The sequence below is a fragment of the Heterocephalus glaber genome, unplaced genomic scaffold, assembly GCF_053883595.1.
Source record: "Heterocephalus glaber isolate CG9 unplaced genomic scaffold, H.glaber_assembly_v1.0 deba00001472, whole genome shotgun sequence".
Taxonomy (NCBI): domain Eukaryota; kingdom Metazoa; phylum Chordata; class Mammalia; order Rodentia; family Bathyergidae; genus Heterocephalus; species Heterocephalus glaber.
This window is the reverse complement of record NW_028258315.1, coordinates 84,724,145-84,742,662: the sequence shown is the minus strand read 5'-3', so window position 1 is coordinate 84,742,662 and position 18,518 is coordinate 84,724,145. Positions and strand designations below refer to the sequence as shown.

The 18,518-nt window shown below is 32.8% G+C and overlaps 1 protein-coding gene across 14 annotated transcripts in view; it reads right to left on the bottom strand.

Annotated features, from left to right (window-relative positions):
- Tbc1d5 (TBC1 domain family member 5) overlaps window positions 1-18,518 on the bottom strand; it is a 630,984-nt gene that overhangs the window by 274,236 nt on the left and 338,230 nt on the right. For 9 of the 14 annotated variants that reach the window (XM_087181488.1, XM_087181481.1, XM_004864266.3 and 6 more), the window contains one exon: window positions 16,869-16,938. The exons of the other annotated variants lie outside the window; for them this stretch is intronic. Coding sequence is in view for 8 of the 9 variants with exons in the window: in XM_087181481.1 (XP_087037607.1) it covers window positions 16,869-16,938 (70 nt within the window). In the remaining variant the exon portion in view is untranslated. The remainder of the gene's footprint in view (window positions 1-16,868; window positions 16,939-18,518) is intronic. 14 annotated transcript variants of the gene reach the window in all.

Here is an 18,518-nt window from a genome sequence, read left to right as displayed (position 1 = left end):
CGGGACTTCTTACCCTTTGGGTGGTGCCACCCACATCTAGGGTGGGCCTTTTCATTACCCACAACCAGAACTATGCCAAACCACTATGCCAAACCAATCAGAAGACTAATTTAGTAACCACACACTCTTAATCCCAGCATCACATACCCTAGAGCCAGCTATCTCTGAAAAGCCTTTCCAAGGACTGTATGAGGGAACATCTAGATATAAGCCATAACAATTCTAAATTTCATTAACTTATGCTTTGATATTTAAAATTTCCTTCCTGCACTAGCTTTGCATTTGGATTCTTCTTGTTTGTATAGGATGTTGAAGTGCATTATTTAGGTTTGCTGGGTTTTTCTGATGTGGGCACTCACAGCTATAAACGTCCCTCTTAGGAAAGCTTTCACTGGGTCCCATAGGTTCTGGTATTTGTACTAGCGTTATCCTTTCATTCTGGGAACTTTCTAATTTCTTCTTTAATTTCTTCTGTGGCCCACTGATTATTCAATAGTGTACTGTTTAATTTCCATGGGTTTCCACAATTTGTGGTTTTTTTGCCACTGAATTCTAATTTTATTGCTTTATGATTTGATATTATACATGGGATAATTGTGATTTTTTTTGCATTTACTTAAGCATGCTTTATTGGCTAGAATGTAGTCTATCTTGGAGAAATTTCCATGTGCTGCTATGAAAAATGTGTATTCTGCTGTTGGGTGGAATAACAGAAACATTTTTTAAAATTGTAAAGAGAGTGGATGAATATATAAATGAATAATAATATGACTACTGTAAAGTAATATGGTAATAAAGTGGAGGGAGAAATGGTTTTATACTTAAAAAAATTAACTGTCAATATACAAAATAACTGTATCACTACAGGTGCTGATATCCTACTCTAAAGAATTGAGCTCTGATGCCTGGGTGTAATGGCCCATGCCTGTACTCCCAGCACTTAGGAGGCTGAGGCAGGAAGACTGCTGGGAGATCAGGGTAGCCTGGGCTACATAGTGAGTTCAAGGCTAGCCTAAACTACTTAGGAAGACAATCCCTTAAAAAAAAAAGGGGTGGGGGCTCTGAGAGGGTAAAGAGACTCCAGAGGGAAAGTGTTGACAGTCTAGTGCTTCTAGTGAGCTGGACTAATTTCAAGGGTTTTGTTTTTTTTTTTTCAATCATAAATATGAATAGTAGATCTCTTCCTGAACTTGGAGGATGAGATAGCAAAAGAATAAGAAACAGTGAGAAGTCAGTGAATATATAGCATGAATGGCAGAAATTTGATGATGATGACAGTAAATGTTGAAAAGTCCACTTATGACATTGTAGGTAAGTCACTTTTAACCTCTACAACAACCCTCTTATGGGTATTTTTAACTTCTGGTTATGAATGAAGAAACTAAGGTCTAGAAAGAGTAAATTACTGTCAGGAGAAAAAAGGAATAAGAACTAGGAAAAGCACTTTTCTGGAATAATAGAGAAGACAAAAGTAACATCAAAGAAAAAGTGACCTCAGGTAATAAGGCAGGATAGAAATATGTCCTTGCTTTCTGAGATTTTTGATTTTTGAGTATCAAGTCAAAGGATACACAGATTAAGTTTCTAACAATTAGACTGAGAAGGTATGTTAACAACTGCTTCTGCACGCAGTTAAGAACACCCTAGTATATTTAGTGTATAAAAGCCTTGGAACTGATCAGAGACTTGGGGCTTTTAAGACTCCCATGTAAAAGCATTAGTGCCATCTTGTGGTAACTGCTCTACCTTGCAGGCACTGGGTCCCTGCAAACAATCAGCATCTGAACAGGGGGATGCAAGGACAGGTAAATTACATTTCTTATAACAATGTTAACAGGTTAATACTGACTGCCTTGCATGCACTATGTTGAGAAGAATTTTAGCCTACTATCCTCATGCTCATCATAAGAAGATATTGTGACTGATTAAAAATGGTCATGAGTGTAACAATCATAGCTCAAAAAACAAAATCAACTTTTGCAGCAGCAATCGGTATCTTCTGTCTAGTAAGATGTTTAGAAAGTTTAGCCTCCTGAAATGGTTTGTTTGTTTGACATGGAAATCAATTTAAATATGCAGTAAATAAATACAGCTGATGATTATAAAGGTGTCCAATTCCAATTATATTTTATTGTAGTATTTTCCAATAATATACACATAAAATTGATAAAAAAAACAAGTTAGTACATCTAACTTTATTTATTAGTACATGTTTACAGTACATAATGATGACATTCATCATGGGGATTTGGTATACATACATAACACATCTTAATTTTTTTTCATTTCCTTCCTTTCTGTACTTCTAAATTTGTTTTGTGACCTAAACGATGCATAAATATTTACATTCTATACTAATTTATGACTAGAACAATTTTGAATCATTATCCCAAATAGTGATATACTACAATTTGTGTATTGGGGGTGGTGGTACTAGGGATTGAATCCAGGCCTTTGCAGAGGTACATCCCCAGGCCTTTTTATTTTTATTTATTCACTTTTTTTTTTTTTTTTTTTTTTGAGACAGGTTCTTGCTAGATTGTCTAGGCAGGACTTAAACTTGAAATCCTCCTGCTTCCACCTCCCAGAATACTGAGATTACAGGCGTGTGCCACTACAACTATGCTATACTGTATATTTTATGATTGTCTCTACCCCATTTTCAGGCATTATTTGGACAGGGAACAATGTCTCTACGGTAGTAATTTAAGAAGCCCAAGCAACTTCAATAATGGAAAAGAGTTCAGAGATTACATATAATATAGTCTAGTAGAGAAGATCTATAATCCTTGTCAAGGAGACAGATACTTTGGCTTCTACTGATATTAAAATTTCTGAGTGGATGGGGAAGTGCAAGTCATAAAAAGTGAGGAAAAAGAGGGAGGAGACATGCTTCTGGATCCTGGGAGGTGGGGTGAGAGGGCCATGTGGCAGAGGGAGCACTCAGAGAAAGCTATGTAGTTTACAAGGTCTGCCAGCCAGTACTGTTCACCTGTGTGATCAGACTAGCGAGGTAACAAGAAAAAAGCCAGGGCAGAATGAAGAGTCCCTTAAAGGAAGATTCAGACAGATGGGAAACACAATGTAAAAAAGCTGAACTTGATACAAAAAGTTTAACACTATGTTGTAATCTTAAAGTTTATTCTGATATTGGAAAAACTGCTGTATAATTATGATCACATTTGTGTTATCAAATACAAATGGAAATAAAAAATTTTAAATCTGTTTCTAATCTGTACATAAATATATTAGTGAAAGAGTTCTATCAGTGAAAGGACTACACCATAATTCCAATATTTTATATAATATCATTTTAAAGGCCATGATTTTGAAAATACTATTCAAATAGAACAAGGAACATCTAACTTAAAATCAATGGAAATATGAGAAGTGTAAATTAGGTATGTCAGCATCTGACTGTGAAGTGTGGCACCAGATATGGGTAAGCTACAACATTAGGACTGCAGGTGCCAAGAACAGCCAGATAAACACTGATGTTATCTATAATTACCTCATTTTTAGCTTAAATCACAGGTAATGAGGGAACTCAGAGTCTCTAAAAGCCAATTAGAAACTGTACTGGCTTTTTTCCTTCCTGTAACAAATTTTTTGAATCTTACTTTTAAACCTTTTTCCCCTCTATAATGAAACATCACAGCATATCACTCATAGATACATACAGAAACAGAACGCACAATTACCCACAATCTTAAAATGAATTCCTTTATACATCTAGGTAAAGTATGGTCTCATATGCCGAGGCTCTACTGAAACAAAGCCAAAGAATAGTTCACTTCATGGAAGTTTCCTAAAATTAATTGAACATGATGTTTTAATTCAGATTTGAATTGAACTATCAACTGAGAAATCTTCAGCCTACATCTTAATAATATCCACATGAACACAAAGAAAAGACTTAAAAACCGCTGAGGATCATTATGTGTAACACTCTTAAAAATGTATTATTTTCTGCAAAATACACTGTTTAGGAGCCTTTAAGTTGAGGGGCATATTAAAATAGGAAAACTCAAATAATCATATTTTTAGAAAGGAAATGAGAAAAATTGAATCATAAGATTTTTAATTTAATAAAAAACTTTAATTTCATATAGATAAACATATAATAAGTCTATATTATTTACTCAAAAGAGCGATATTAGAAATAAGGTGAGAAAAGGATCCTACATCACACAAAGTCTGTGAAGTTGTCTGGAGTGAATAATTTTATATTCTATTTTTTTATATAATTCATAAGGGGAAATGCTCTTTGAGACTTCTCCCTGTAGACTTCCTTCATCATCTTCCCATGCTCACTCTTTTATCTTGATATTTATGATAAATGGCATGGACCTGATACCCAAATTTTAAAACATAATAAAGAATTTGCCACATAGTCTGTAATATAAGCTTAAAGGAAATGCTTAAAGAATTGAGAACTCATTATTTTCCAGGATTCTAGAAATAGCCATTTACTTAGTGAAATCTGATATCCTAATTAATAGGCAACCCTAACTCTTAGTTTGTTTTATAAGAGTGGACTGATTTATAAGGTATTACATAAATAGAAATACATGTATATTTGAAATAAGTACTTTCTCTGGAAAAGATTAAAATGGATTATATTTTAACTGAATCTATCATTCACTTGATAACCTCTAGATCGGCACCGTCCAATGGAACTCATTGTAGTAATGGAAATGTTCCACATCTGAATGTCTAATATGTAACCATTAATCACATATAGCTACTAAGTAGGAGATATGTGGCTAGGGCAGTTAAACAACCATATGTTTTATTTTAATTAATTTAAATGTAAATTTAAACAGCCTCCTGTGGCTAATAGTTCCTCTATTGGGCAGCACAGCTCAAAATGCTTTAAGGATATCATTCCTATATACATTTTATTTTAAAATAACCATAAAGGTACCAGGAGTTTCAAGATAAATATATACACGATATATATTCATACATAGTGTACTTGGATAAAGAAAACAAACTTTAAATATTAAATAATACATGTAGTTAAATGAATGCAATTTCATAAGAGATTGTAGCAGTATATAATTATTAAATATATACTGCTAAAATAACTGTAAGATATCAAATACTTTATTTTTCAACTGGCATGATGAATTCTGCCATATAAATGATTATTTTGTTCTCTTGCTCAATATAAAAATGTTGACAGTACCCAAACATTCTTAAAAGTTATTCTGTCAAAATGTAGTATACATGGAAATTGCAAGGCTGTTTGGCTCTACATTAACAACCTGCTTTGTTTTACAGTTCTCCATTCTAATTTTTAGTGGCATTTCTCCCATGCCTTTCTTTTTTCCAGTACTGGGGACTGAACCCAAGGACACCACACTGAGCTACATCCCTAGTCTTTTTATTTTTAATTCGAGACAAGGTCTTGCTAAGTAGTTAAATTTCCCAGGCTGGGTTCAAACTTGCAATCCTCCTAACGCAGCCTCTTGCAGTGCTAGGATTACAGCTGTGCACCATCATACTTACCTCTTTCATTTTTTATTTTTGCAGGCTATCAACTACCAATTCATTGAAAATTGTACAGTCATCCCCCCTTATCTGCAATTGGGCTTTCTGTGGTTTCAGTTGCCCAGTCCACTGGCAATCTAAAAATATTAAATGGAAAATTCCCAAAATATACAAGTCCCAAGTTTTAAATTGTGCGTCACTATGACTAGAGCGATGAAATCTCACAACACCCTATCTATGCTGTCCTTCTGTTTAGCGTATCTACAATGAACATGTCATGTGCCTTAGTCACTTAGTATCCCTCTTGGTTATCAGATCAACCGTCTTGGTATGCAATGCTTGTGTTCAAGTAACCCTTGTTTTACTTAATAATGACTGCAAAATATTACAGTTAGTAATGCTGGCAGTTTGCCAAGGAGAAGCTATGAAGTACTTCCTTCAAGTAAAATGGTAAAATTTATCAGCTTAATAAGTAAAGGAAAAAAATCACATGCTAAGCTTGATCTACAGGAAGCAATCATTCATCTGTGAATCTGTGAAGAAGGAAAATGAAATTTATGTTAGCTTTACTGCATTGCCTCAAACTGCAAAAGTTATTGCTACAGTGTCATAAGTGTTTAGTTAAGATGGAAAGGGCATTCAAAAGGGTTCAGTACTATCTGGAATTTCAGACATGAACTGGGGGTTTTTAGAGAACAGAAGGAGAAAGAGAAGAGTACTACTATACATTCGTTTTTAGACATCTCAAATCAGTACCCCTCTGTCATTTGCTTGGTTTGTCTTTAAAAAAAAATAAAGACAACAAATTACGTTTTACACTTATTTCAATTTCATAAACTATGATATTTTTCAATTAAAGGGAAGGTGGCTAACAAATAAGACTAAGTGGAAGAAGATGAGGAAAGGTAGGGATCTCCTATGACTAAGTACACTCTAATGAACAAACTTTTGGGCCATTCTAATATATCATTCTTATTTCCAAGTTTCTGATTCTATTCTAGTTCACTGAAGCTATTGGAATTGGACCTCTAAGTAATTGATGTGCTAACATACATCCAAAGGAAAGGAAGGACCCTTTCTTAGTGTCCCTTAGTAGCATCATGTGCTCAAGGCAGGGCTCTTGAAAAGCAACTAGACTATGGGGTAGTATAGCTGACTTATTGTTTGGAGGCAAGATCTGGTCTGTGGATGTGGCCTGGAAGAGCCCACCATATCTACCTTCTGGGATTCTCCCTTTACTCTCTCTGCTTCCTGGATGCCATGAAGGAAGCCATTTTCTTCTGCCTGGGCCCTTACATCATGTGGCTAACCACTCAAAGACTGAAACTTCTAAGATGTGTGCCACAATAAACCTCTTCTCCTTTAAATGTGGGTGCCAGGTATTGAGTCCCAGGGACAAGAAACTAAGACAGGGAGACACTAAACCACTTGATCTACCATGAAGGAATCAAGAGTGTAGAGAGCTAATCCCTGTTTTGAATATCAGGCTACACCTTCAGTGGAAGTATTATTTTTATTACTAAATTAAAAGTTACCCCAAAACACAGTGGAAGACTAACCATTTTCTCATAATTTCTATGCACAAATTAAATTGTTTATAAAATATGCTGCATTAATCATAAGTATTCTCCATTGTTAAGATTTTGTATTATTTAAAAGTTCACCTAATTCAGTAAAACCCAAATCTAGTCTTTACATCTCCCAAATGGATGCCACAAAACATTAATTATATAACCACATGCTTTAAATGAACCATAGAGCTGTTCCAATAAAGTTGTTATATAAAATATTACTATAAAACTAAAAATTAGCACCCAAAGAAAATTTCTATTTTTCTACAGAGCCTCTTAAAATATTATGGTTAGAAATGGCATCTAGTGAATCAGGGCAGGGAAATAGCTTTCCTTTCCTAAGGTCCATCAGGAGCCACGTGGCACAGGAGAAATAGGGATGAGAACAGGATCCAAACGCCAATCAGAACAGTATGGCTTTATCTATTTATTCCACTATGTTCCACTCTCTTCCAAATTTCTCATATGGAAAGATGGTTCCTGTTCCACCTACACAGTATACAAGAGAGAGCACTAGACTGAATGTGGTCCTGTGCTAAGGTTGTGGGAGAGGCAGACAGACAACAGTGGTGACCATTGAAACTGTAAACTTATTAGGGATGACTGAACAAAATCTAAATAAGTAGTCCGTGTCTAGTTCTAACATAGTAGAGCTTTGTGGTTCAAGAGAACTTTAAAACCTAAAAGCACGTTAAAAAAAAATTGGAATTAGTCAAGAGTGTTCAATTTCTCTGATTTGTTTCCAATGGGTCAAGAGACTTGGACATGTCATTTGAATTACTTTCCTACTCTGAACAAAGTAGACTGAAATACAGTATATATATGGTACCGAGGATTGAACTCAGGATCTTGGGCTTGCCAGGCAAGGTGCAGTGCCTCTGAGCTACATCCCTGGCCCTGAAATACAGTCTTAGAAACTTTTCTGAGAGTATGTCAACCAGACCAAATTACTTCTATATCTCAGAACACTGCATCTATAACCACGGAATTAAAATTACATCCACATGTTCAGATAATACTAAGACATGTTTTAAATTTCAAATTTTCTCTTACTGTCTTTATTCCATAGCTGCTTTATTGACTTTTTTCAGATTTCTAACTCCTTTTCAATTGCATAACTATCAAAGTTTGTAATAATTTTGTTTAATTCAAAGATTCACATTTTGAACTCAGTTAAATGTTCTGACCACAGATTGAAATATCACAAACATCTAAGCAATACTAAATTTTAACACTGTCAAAATAGCATTCATGAAAATTAATACTGTCACATATGAAATATATACACCTAAATATCCATGTTGCATGGGTCATATTAGCTAAGTGCATAATTTTATCACAAACTAAGTCCAATCAAATTATCCATTCTAATGCAAAAGAAACCATAAGAATGTACTGCTAAAGAATAGAAAATGAAGACTGGTTTTTGTTCATATTGTTCACCTCCCGGGAAAACTCTTGTCCCCCTAAGATGCCTAGCAACAAAACTTCCACCAACACCCTGACCCTTTCTTTACTTTAGTCAACACATTTGGTCTTTCCAGGGTTCTTGATAAATGCCTTCATTATTACACCAGCCATCATCTATGTTACATACTTCCACATTTCTCTCCCCTTTTAGATCATGAATGTTCCAAGAATAGGGTCAGTATTTGATTTCTCTTTAGGCCTTGGAGGTTTAGCATACTGACTTGTCTGCACTGAATGTACAGTAAAAATATGCAGAATGAGTAAAAAATATGCTGGCTTTCTTCAAACACACTCACACACACAGAAGCACATGCACATAGAAGAGAACTAGATTGAATGTGCTCCTGTGTTAAGGTTGAAGGAGGGGCAAGCAAACAACAGTGGTGACCTGGAAGATGGTAAACTTATTACTGACGACTGAACAAAATCTAAATATGAAGTCTGTGTCTAGTTTTTCTTTTTTTTTTTTGGTACTGGGGTTCGAACTTAGGACCTTATGCTCGTGAGGCAGGTGCGGTGCCACTGAGCCAAATCCCCAGCCCTATGTGTCTAGTTTTAATATAGTAGAGCTTTGTGGTTCAAGAGAACTTTAAGACCAAAAAGGACATTTAAACCAAAAGGCTGAAAACAAGACTCTGTGAGTGTTTGTGTGAACAAATGTTAAAAAAGCACTTATGAAAACTCTGGATTAAAAATTAAAAGAAAAAACAGGATTATTAGCCACTGCCACTTTTCCCTCAAAGCCAAAAAATTCTGATATGAAAAAAGAAACAATTATAAAATATCAACTTCTACAAAATATTCTGTGAAAATTTCTCCCTTAAACCATATCTTTGACTCTTAGAAATTACCCATGAAATAAAAAATCAGAAACTACAATGGACCCTTGACTTACGCACTCCATTGGTTCTGGAGAATGGGTTGGGTATAAGTCAGTATAGCTGAGATCTGGATGTTTACCTGAGTACACACTACAGATAACAAGAGGCAGATGAATCTTCCATTAACCTAATTAATCCAAGTTGTTTGTATATCAGTCTGGTCGTAACTTGAGGGTTCACGGTATTACTAGTATTATGTAACTGTAAAGCAGAGCAATAAATAAATATTTTAAAATTTTTAAAAAGTTTATCTTTCCACTGTTGAATTCTAATTTTATGTCTTTTCCCCATTTTATAGCTCTAGTAAGACAATTCAATCCTAATGACCAAATATTTAATTGATTTTATATATTTTATCATCACAACTAAATAGTATAGCATGGTAATATATATTACAGTGACCCACAGAGCTGACAGCAGGCATTTCAACTGAAAACACCAGAGAAAACAGTTACATCCAAGAGAAAAGACTTCCAATGCTGACTGACTCAGGTTGGCTTTTCCTCACTTTCAAATGAATGCCTATCTGTTCAAAGATAAACACTAACAGAGCCTTGGATGATGCACCTTAGAGCTGACTATGTAAATAAACAAACATGAAAACTTCCTCCCCTAAATCCTGGCTCTAGATAATAAAAAGGTCTTGAAGGGGTTTCTGAAGGAAAGGAACTCAAACTATAAAAACGTATCTTCAAACAAGTATGGGCTGTCAACTTAAGGCTGTAAACATAAATGTATTAATTTTTTAAAATGAAAAGTAAGATATTTTCAGAACCTAAATGGATCAATAATTAGTTGAGAGATTATAAATCATAGAGAGGCACAGATACTGACCAGTTCCACTATTATACAAACAATAATATTATTTCAAGAAGATTTATCATTCAAACGTCATTTTCCCCCCCTCTTCTCAGGTGGCTTTACCGTGGAGATAAGAAAAAAAGGTAATAGTCTAACTTTGCTGATTGGAAAAAGAAAAGGTTACATATTTTGTGCTCTGTGAAATTAACATTTAAATGTTGTAGTGGTTCTCGAACAAATATGGAAACAAAAAAGCAAATATGATAATGAGATTGTGAGCTTAAATATAAAAAACACACTATATAAAAATTTTTCTGGGCCTGGGATTTAGCTCAGTGGTTCCGGCGCCTGCCTTGCAAGCAACAGAGTGAAAGGTCCTGAGTTCGATCCCTGGTACCAAAAAAAAAGAAAAATTGTTTTTATACAAACTTTAGGTAGTTATAGGTAAATCTCATTCTTGAAATACTCATTTATTACCACTTTAGAACTGTAAAAAGTTTTTAAAAACTTTTCTGAGACAAAGGTCAACTTTTCAAGTGAAAGAGTTGATTAAAACAAAGGATGTGGGCTCAGTGGTTCCGCAGCTTGCCTCGCAAGCGCAAGGACCTGAGTTTGATCCCTGGTACCAAAAAAACCCCCACCAAAAACCAAGAAACACATAAAGGACATTAGAAATGGAAATGAAAGGTGAAATTAACTATTTGTTACCAACCTTGAGTTAGGTGACTAGGCCAGTTGGTTCATACATTTCATAGGTATGTTCACTACAATTCTATGATACAGTTACTATTAACAAGTAGTTTTACAGAGGAGGTAAGTGGGAACCAGAAATCTTAATTACTTTTCTGAAGTTCATACCATGGTAGAGTGTAAGATGCAAATTTTAGTCTATCTTATTTATATCTGTGTTTTTTCTAAATTGACTCCTTAAATCAAGAATTTATAGTTTGTGTCATAATTTTATAAATTCACAACAAACTATAGGTAAATAACAGACAAGTCAGACAAGCAATGTGCTAGGAATCAGGAAAGAAAAGGCACTCCCATCCTTGTCTCTTACTTACTAAACTATAACACTACATAAAAGTGGGCTGGGGATTTAGCTCAGTGGTCACACCGCCTGCCTGAGAGCCCACGGTCCTAAGTTTGATCCCCAGTAGTGCCCCCCCAAAAAAACCTACATAAAAGTAATTAAAATGGCAAGGTTTTAGGAACTTAAGATGATGACTAGATGAGCAGAGAGAGCGATGGCAAATTCAGGTTGGTCTAAAGAGTTTATATTCTTAAAAATAGTAAGATCAACAAAATTATATCATTCTGGGCCGAGGATTTAGCTCAGCAGCACAGTGCCTGTCTGGCAAGCATGAGGTCCTGAGTTCAAAAAAACAAAAAAAACGAATGATATCATTCTAAGGGGTGAATAGAACTCAGATAAATAAATAGAAGTCAATAAATAAAATGTATTCAGTGATTCAAATGAATTTTTTAATGTATAGCTAAAGATTTATTTTTAGATGCAAAAGGCTAACTACATTGTAAATTTATTTACTAACTTAAATAGCCTTTGGTGAACTATAAAACATATCATTGAAGAGAAAAGGAAGCAACTTTAGAAGCTCTAATCTCTATTAAGAAATTAGAAATCATGACAAGTACTTTTTTCTGTCTTTCCTAAAAGTGATAAAATAAAGTGTTATTATAAAAGGGGAAAGCTCCCTTTATTTTCTCAATAAAGATTTTTTGAAATATATCACATTAAGGAGATATTCTTAAGTGAAATAAATAGGACACACATTGCAAATACCAAATAGTTTCTCTGGAGTGAGAAACTGAAAGTGTAAATAAGGATTCAAAGGTATAATAGATAATGTGAAATAGAAAAGGGGGAAAGGGGTAGGGAAAGTGGGAGAGGTAGGGGAAAGGAAAGAAGGGAATTGAATTAATATGAGAAAATGAAAAAGTGGAAACAAACTCTTTGTAAATAGGGAGGGGTGGAGGGGTTGAAGGGAAGGCAGGGGAATGGGGAAAAATAAGAACCAAGTTATATTATGTAAAGGTACACCTTTCCAATGATGAATGTCATTATATTGTATATCTGAAGTGTACCAATAAAATTAATTAAAAATATATTTTACAGATATTCAAATCCTTATACATTTGTAGTCTTAGATCACCTCCCTATCCCAGTTGTAGGATTTATTAACAAAACAGACATACAGAAGTATATTGCAATCTTCAACACCAGGGTTCCTAAATTATTAGAATCTTTAAAGGCAATGATATGTAACTGAACAACCATTGTTTTTTATTATTTTAGGTGTCTCTTGAAATCACATTCCATTTAAAAATTATCCAACTGTCAAAATCCAGAAGGCAGTACATTTTTTCCTAATAGCACAACTTGGAAAAATATACTCATAAATGGTGCCATATGAAATTATATTTAAAAAATTACAGTAAACTACATCATTTCCTAGTATATATCTAGACTCTAATTAAATATAATGTATAAATTTATTTTAAAACAATCTAAAATGATTTGATTCTATCCTACGCTATTTATACAATGCCATGATGATGTATAAAAATTAAGCAATATTTTGAGTTTCTAAGAGAATGCCAAATAACTGGCCTGAGTTTTCGCTAACTAAACTTACTAGTAAGCCAAATTTGCCATGAAGTTTTGGCTATATAAACACAACCTGTGTCTTATTCATAAATGAGGCAAAGATAATCTTATTTTCTATATTGGAAATTATATTATACTTTAAAAATCACTTTTAAAAAGCAATATATATAGATTTTTCTGTAAACTTTTGTAGAAAGTTGAAGTTTGATCAAAAAGATACTCAGAAACATAAACTAATAAAAGGAAAGTTTTAAAATGTTCACCTTCAATTTATTTCATAGGTCACTGTTATACCATCTAATAAGATAATTAAAAACATGCAAGCAGCTGGTACTACAGCTAAACAGATTAATGTAATAGTCTGTAGTCATATGTGCTGGCAAGGGGTTTGCCTCTTTTGGAGAGAAGAAGGTCAGCTGCCCTTGGAAAGAGGAGGGGAGTGGTAGATAAAGAATATTCCTTCTACTAAGTAGCCCTTTGCTATAGTCAAGAAGTTTAACTTTTATGCAAACTGATAATCAGGAAACTAAATAAGAAAGAAAGCTCATCATTTGACAGAAAATATTAACACTGGTCTTTAAGAAGTACAAGATACATTTCTAAAACCAATGTCTTCTCAATCTTATAAATACTTCATTTTAACACATCATCTGCAAATTAGTTGGTAGATACACAGTCAAATTTTAACCAAAACTTCAAAAACAAGATCTTCTCTATTACTCAGGCATCAGAAGCTGTACCCTATCTAAATCAATGAAGCAAATCCAAGGCTATTAAAAAAATATATGTGCATGAGCATTAGGCACAAGAAGCTATAGTTAAAGGTCAATTGACTTTAAATTTCAAAACTTGTTAAAAGTTCTAGATATCTATCTCTGAATTTATTAGTAAAACATCTTTCCTTCAACTTTACTACGTGTGTAAATTTGTTATACAAAGGCAATATAAAATACTTCACCGGAGACAAAGTTTTGAGCCTCAAGTTAAGCTTGTTTTTAAGCTTTAAGCTCCCTTTCTGCTAACAGACAAATTAATTTTCCTGTAAGACATTTTTTTTCCTCTTCCTTTTGGCACCTCTACATTAGAGTACTATAAAAAATTCTATAATATGAAAAGGTTAATAATGGTGACAGTGATGATTACAACACTGACTAGAACATAAATGCAACCATTATTTATTCATCATTCACTATGTAATTTTACCCTATTAAACTCCTCCTATCAACTGTATTTTATTATCCTCACTTCAAAGGTAGGGAAAAGGAAGCTCAAACTTGGCCCAAGTCTTCTACATATTTGGAATCAATTTCAGCTGACATACTATACTTAGATATTATATTTGAAAACACCCAGAGACTATGCCTTCTAGAAACTTGACAATCTAATACAACAATAATGCAAGTAACAGAAAAATGTAGATTTAGATGCCAATTCAAGATTGAATTAAAAAGGCTTCAATATATGCTACAAAAGTGTACACGTTTAATGGTGAAAACTGAGGAAACAAAGTTATCAGCTTACATAAGATAATCATAGAATAATGACTTTACATTTAGATTTTCAAAAGGCTTTATTTTACACACTTTATGTCAGTCTTCTAAAAAGTTGTGAAAAAAAGACGGCACAGAGATTACAGTGTCTATTTTACATGTTATAGATGAAAGGATAATGCCAGTAGTATTCACCCTGGACTCAAGTAGACATACTTTATTATGCTGATACAAGATTTTAATATCTGAATTGCTTAAGTATAAAGAAAGGTTAGGATTTCTGAAACAGTTTAAATAAAACAAAGGTAGCAATGCTACACAAAAGAATGTCTGAGGGCTGGAAGATGTTCATTTTTCTGATAATCTATTTTGAGTTAGTTTAACAGTGCCATAGCGACAAGAGAAAAATAATTTTCATTTTCAAAAGTAAATTTTACTGACAACTGTCATTTTAATGTGATTCTACAATAATTTAGTTTTTAATATGAAAATATACCCTAGAGCTCTGTTCCTATGAATTCTACATTTAACCCAAGTGTCAAATTCACAAGTAACCTAATTATAAAAGCTACTGACTACTGAGTTGAAAAATATTCATTTCACACCTTAAATACTATAATTCTATTTACTAGCAACACTGGCCTGTCAACTATTAAAAGATCACTTTTACATATGATAGTACCTGAGCTTTTTGTCTTGCCTTTTTAATTACAATAATAAATTAATATCCTAACATTACAATGGTGATAAACATTGATTAAAATATTTTGTTAAAAATTAGTATTTTCGGTGCAAAGCTGCATTAAGAGTTCATTTTCTAAATAAAATTATTCAATAATACTAAGATACTTTAATCTTCAAACTATTCAAGCACAAAATGAACTACAAGATCATGTTCTGTCTTCACATTAAATCATTCTTAACATCACGTTTTATCTTTTATTTATTATAATTAGCTAAAAACGTAGTTGTAAAATGTAATTTTCCAAAAACTGTACACATATATTTAAGAATTTTCCTTCCTTTCAAATATATTTTTGCTTTTGTCTTGATTTTTATATTTAACAAGGATATTACTATCATAGATTTTATGTATAGTATCATATTAACATTTCTCAGTTACATGCCAAATCATGAATATTTATTTAACTATCTTTTATATTCACTCTTTTTGCTTGCTTTAGTGATCAGCTGTGACATGTTCAGATGCAGGATTCTACCTATTAGTATATCAAATTTCAAGCTTTGTATCATATTGCACAACTAGAAGAAAAATCTGGAGAACTACAACATTTATAAGGTAAGATGAGTATGGTGAAAATACGATAGTAATAGGAGAGCTTTACTATTGTGATAATACCCTTCTAGAACACATTGGGAATATAAGCCTTTTGTAGTACTGGTGACAATTAAAGGAGTCATTATTTATACAGATTTCAACTAGTATAATATAAAGATGTCAAGTGTTTCGATTATCATCTCATTTCTCAAATTCATAAACAAATTTTTAAAACTTCATTTACTACATCCTTATTAAATACCTCCTGTATCCAAGGTCAATCTCTAAATGTTAAGCCTGTTAAGATCTGAAGAAACAAATGACACAGTTTCAGTTAAAGAAACAGGATATATACACAAATAAAAAAATAAGTATAAACTCTATATTTAACATAGAAAAGGAGGTAACTCAATTATCAAAGAAGATTCCAAGTGTACAGGAGTTCTTGCATATATTTTACAGTGTTGTTATATATTAGAACTAACTGATCCTAAGGACAACACTATATTCTAACCAAAGGATTTCTTCAATCATCTGAATTGCCAGCTATAATTCTTAGATATATCAATGCTGAATCTGCATTTTTTTCCCCTTCAAATGATCAAGTTCTTGTATCATTGTCATTTAGTATATGAATTTTCAGTTATTACTAAAAACATCTTAATCCTTTTTCTTCCTGATTTATCTAAGGGACTAATTCATAAACATTTACTTAAGCAAAATTTAAGTTACAGTATAAGGAGAATATTAACAAAATATAAGATAAAATATATATTCTGTTAAGTAATATAGCCTTTTAAAATTTACTAACTGAGATATAACTGCTTTATTTGCTAAAGAGCCCAAATAGACAACACTTAATTAAACCATGAATTAAATTTTAAGTTCTCATAGCCACACCCCAGTAGCATACTCTATTTTAGCAGAAAACATACATAAGAAAGGCTTTACTTCAATATTGTAAAGAAATACTAGAAAAACAAAAAAATGGATTATAATGAAGCTTAATACAATTACCTTATTATAGGATAACAATAGATATCTGTAGTAAGTCCATTTATTGAAGAATTTTGGATATTACATTTTCTGTGAGTCATAAGTATACAGTAACATAATACAATATTCTTTAAAAATGCCATATTTTTAAAAGCAGAGGTAGCAGCTCCTTAGTATTCTAAGATTATGCACCCATAAAAGTTATGTGTCATACATTATCTTGTAAAATTATGTACCTGGGTATTCATCACCTACCTATATGAATTAAAAGTCCCTTCAGAGTCTAAGGTAGAACTTACTCTTCTTCCATTTTTATTTGAATCTCCTGGAAAAAAAATTGAAAGCACTGAAATAATGCAGATTGCAAAACTGAGCATTTCAGTCAAAAAACTACTGTATGACAGCTCTACGGTGTATAATAATCAAAAAGCATATATATTCCCTTGCACCTCCCCACATTATCTTTTGTACTGAGTCTTTTAGACAAGAAATTGATTTAGAGGCCAAAATATAAAGCAAAACCATTACTCCTAAATTGGGTATTAATAATATCAAAGTAACTGCTATGAGAAACAAATGAAGTATGATGCAGGTAATTTCTGAAGAATCACAGACAAAACCAAAACTTATAAACCACTTACTTATAAGCTAATGTTTATAAACAAATGCAGTTTTTTTTACTGCTGTTGTTAGTGACTAACCACCTGCTCTGATCCCTGGTACATATAAAAAATATGTGTGGCAAAGAACAGATCTAGAAAGTATTGAAGCTTCCATTTTTCCACTACTTAGAAATTTCTTCAGGAAAGAAGTAAATCAGTAAGCAGACTTGGTAAGTGGTGATTAATAATGCATTTTAAAGAACTTTAAATATACCTTAAAAGTTTTTTCCACAAATTTATGCTTCACCTACTGTAAGTTCAGCAATTTAAATGGGGTGGGGGTGGGGAATCAAAAGGCAGTCCTGGGCCAGGGATTTAGCTCAGTGGTGCCGCCAGCCACTTGCCTTGCAAGCGCAAGGTCCCGAACTTGATCCCCGGTACAAAAAAAAGAAAAAAAAAAAATAGCTATATAAAAAAAAAAGGCAGTCATGTCTTATATAATAATATGTAGGGGGAAAAAAAGCTATTTTCCCTCAAGAAAATGTCATATTTGCCCAAAAAACCAACAGATTTAGAACCAATTCATGCATATAAGTTTATATACTAGAGAATAAAATTAACTAAATTTTTTTAAAGTGCTAAAATACAAAATTCTTACAAAATTTTAATACCTTCACTTTCAGAAGTACACTTTTATAAGACCATAGGGCTGTATAATACCATTAAATATGGCATTTGTTCTTCAAAACAAATTTAAAAGACTAGAATCTAATTACATTTTGTACTCCTAATCCCTGCAATGTAACTTTCAAACATCAGGTTATATTCATTTTTATAACATGTAAAGCTTAATAATTTAATGATTTATCCAACTGTAATTTATACTTTGATCTACTCTGAACAATCTAAGGTGCCATTGGAGAGAAGCACAGTGGTCTTGGTTAAGTCAAATGGTAATTATGGAGCTTTCAGTTTAGAGATAAAATTATTTTAAATTATTGAGTATAGTGCTTAAGGTACTAAACTTACATGATTAGCCTACATATTAAATGGTTACTGAAAGCTGAAATGTAATTTTAATGACAGCTACCTATATCTTTTACATATTTTATAGCTTGCAGATTAGCCACGAATGTTGGTTCTCTTCAAGATCTTTGCAGGTCTAACAATGTGTTCAGAATTCTGAGAATTTGACTTAGCCCAATTCCTGAACTATTAATTCTACTCCTTTTTCAAAATACAATACAGGTGTTTTATTTTAAATTTAACAAATGCTAAAATGATTTACTATACTCACAAAATG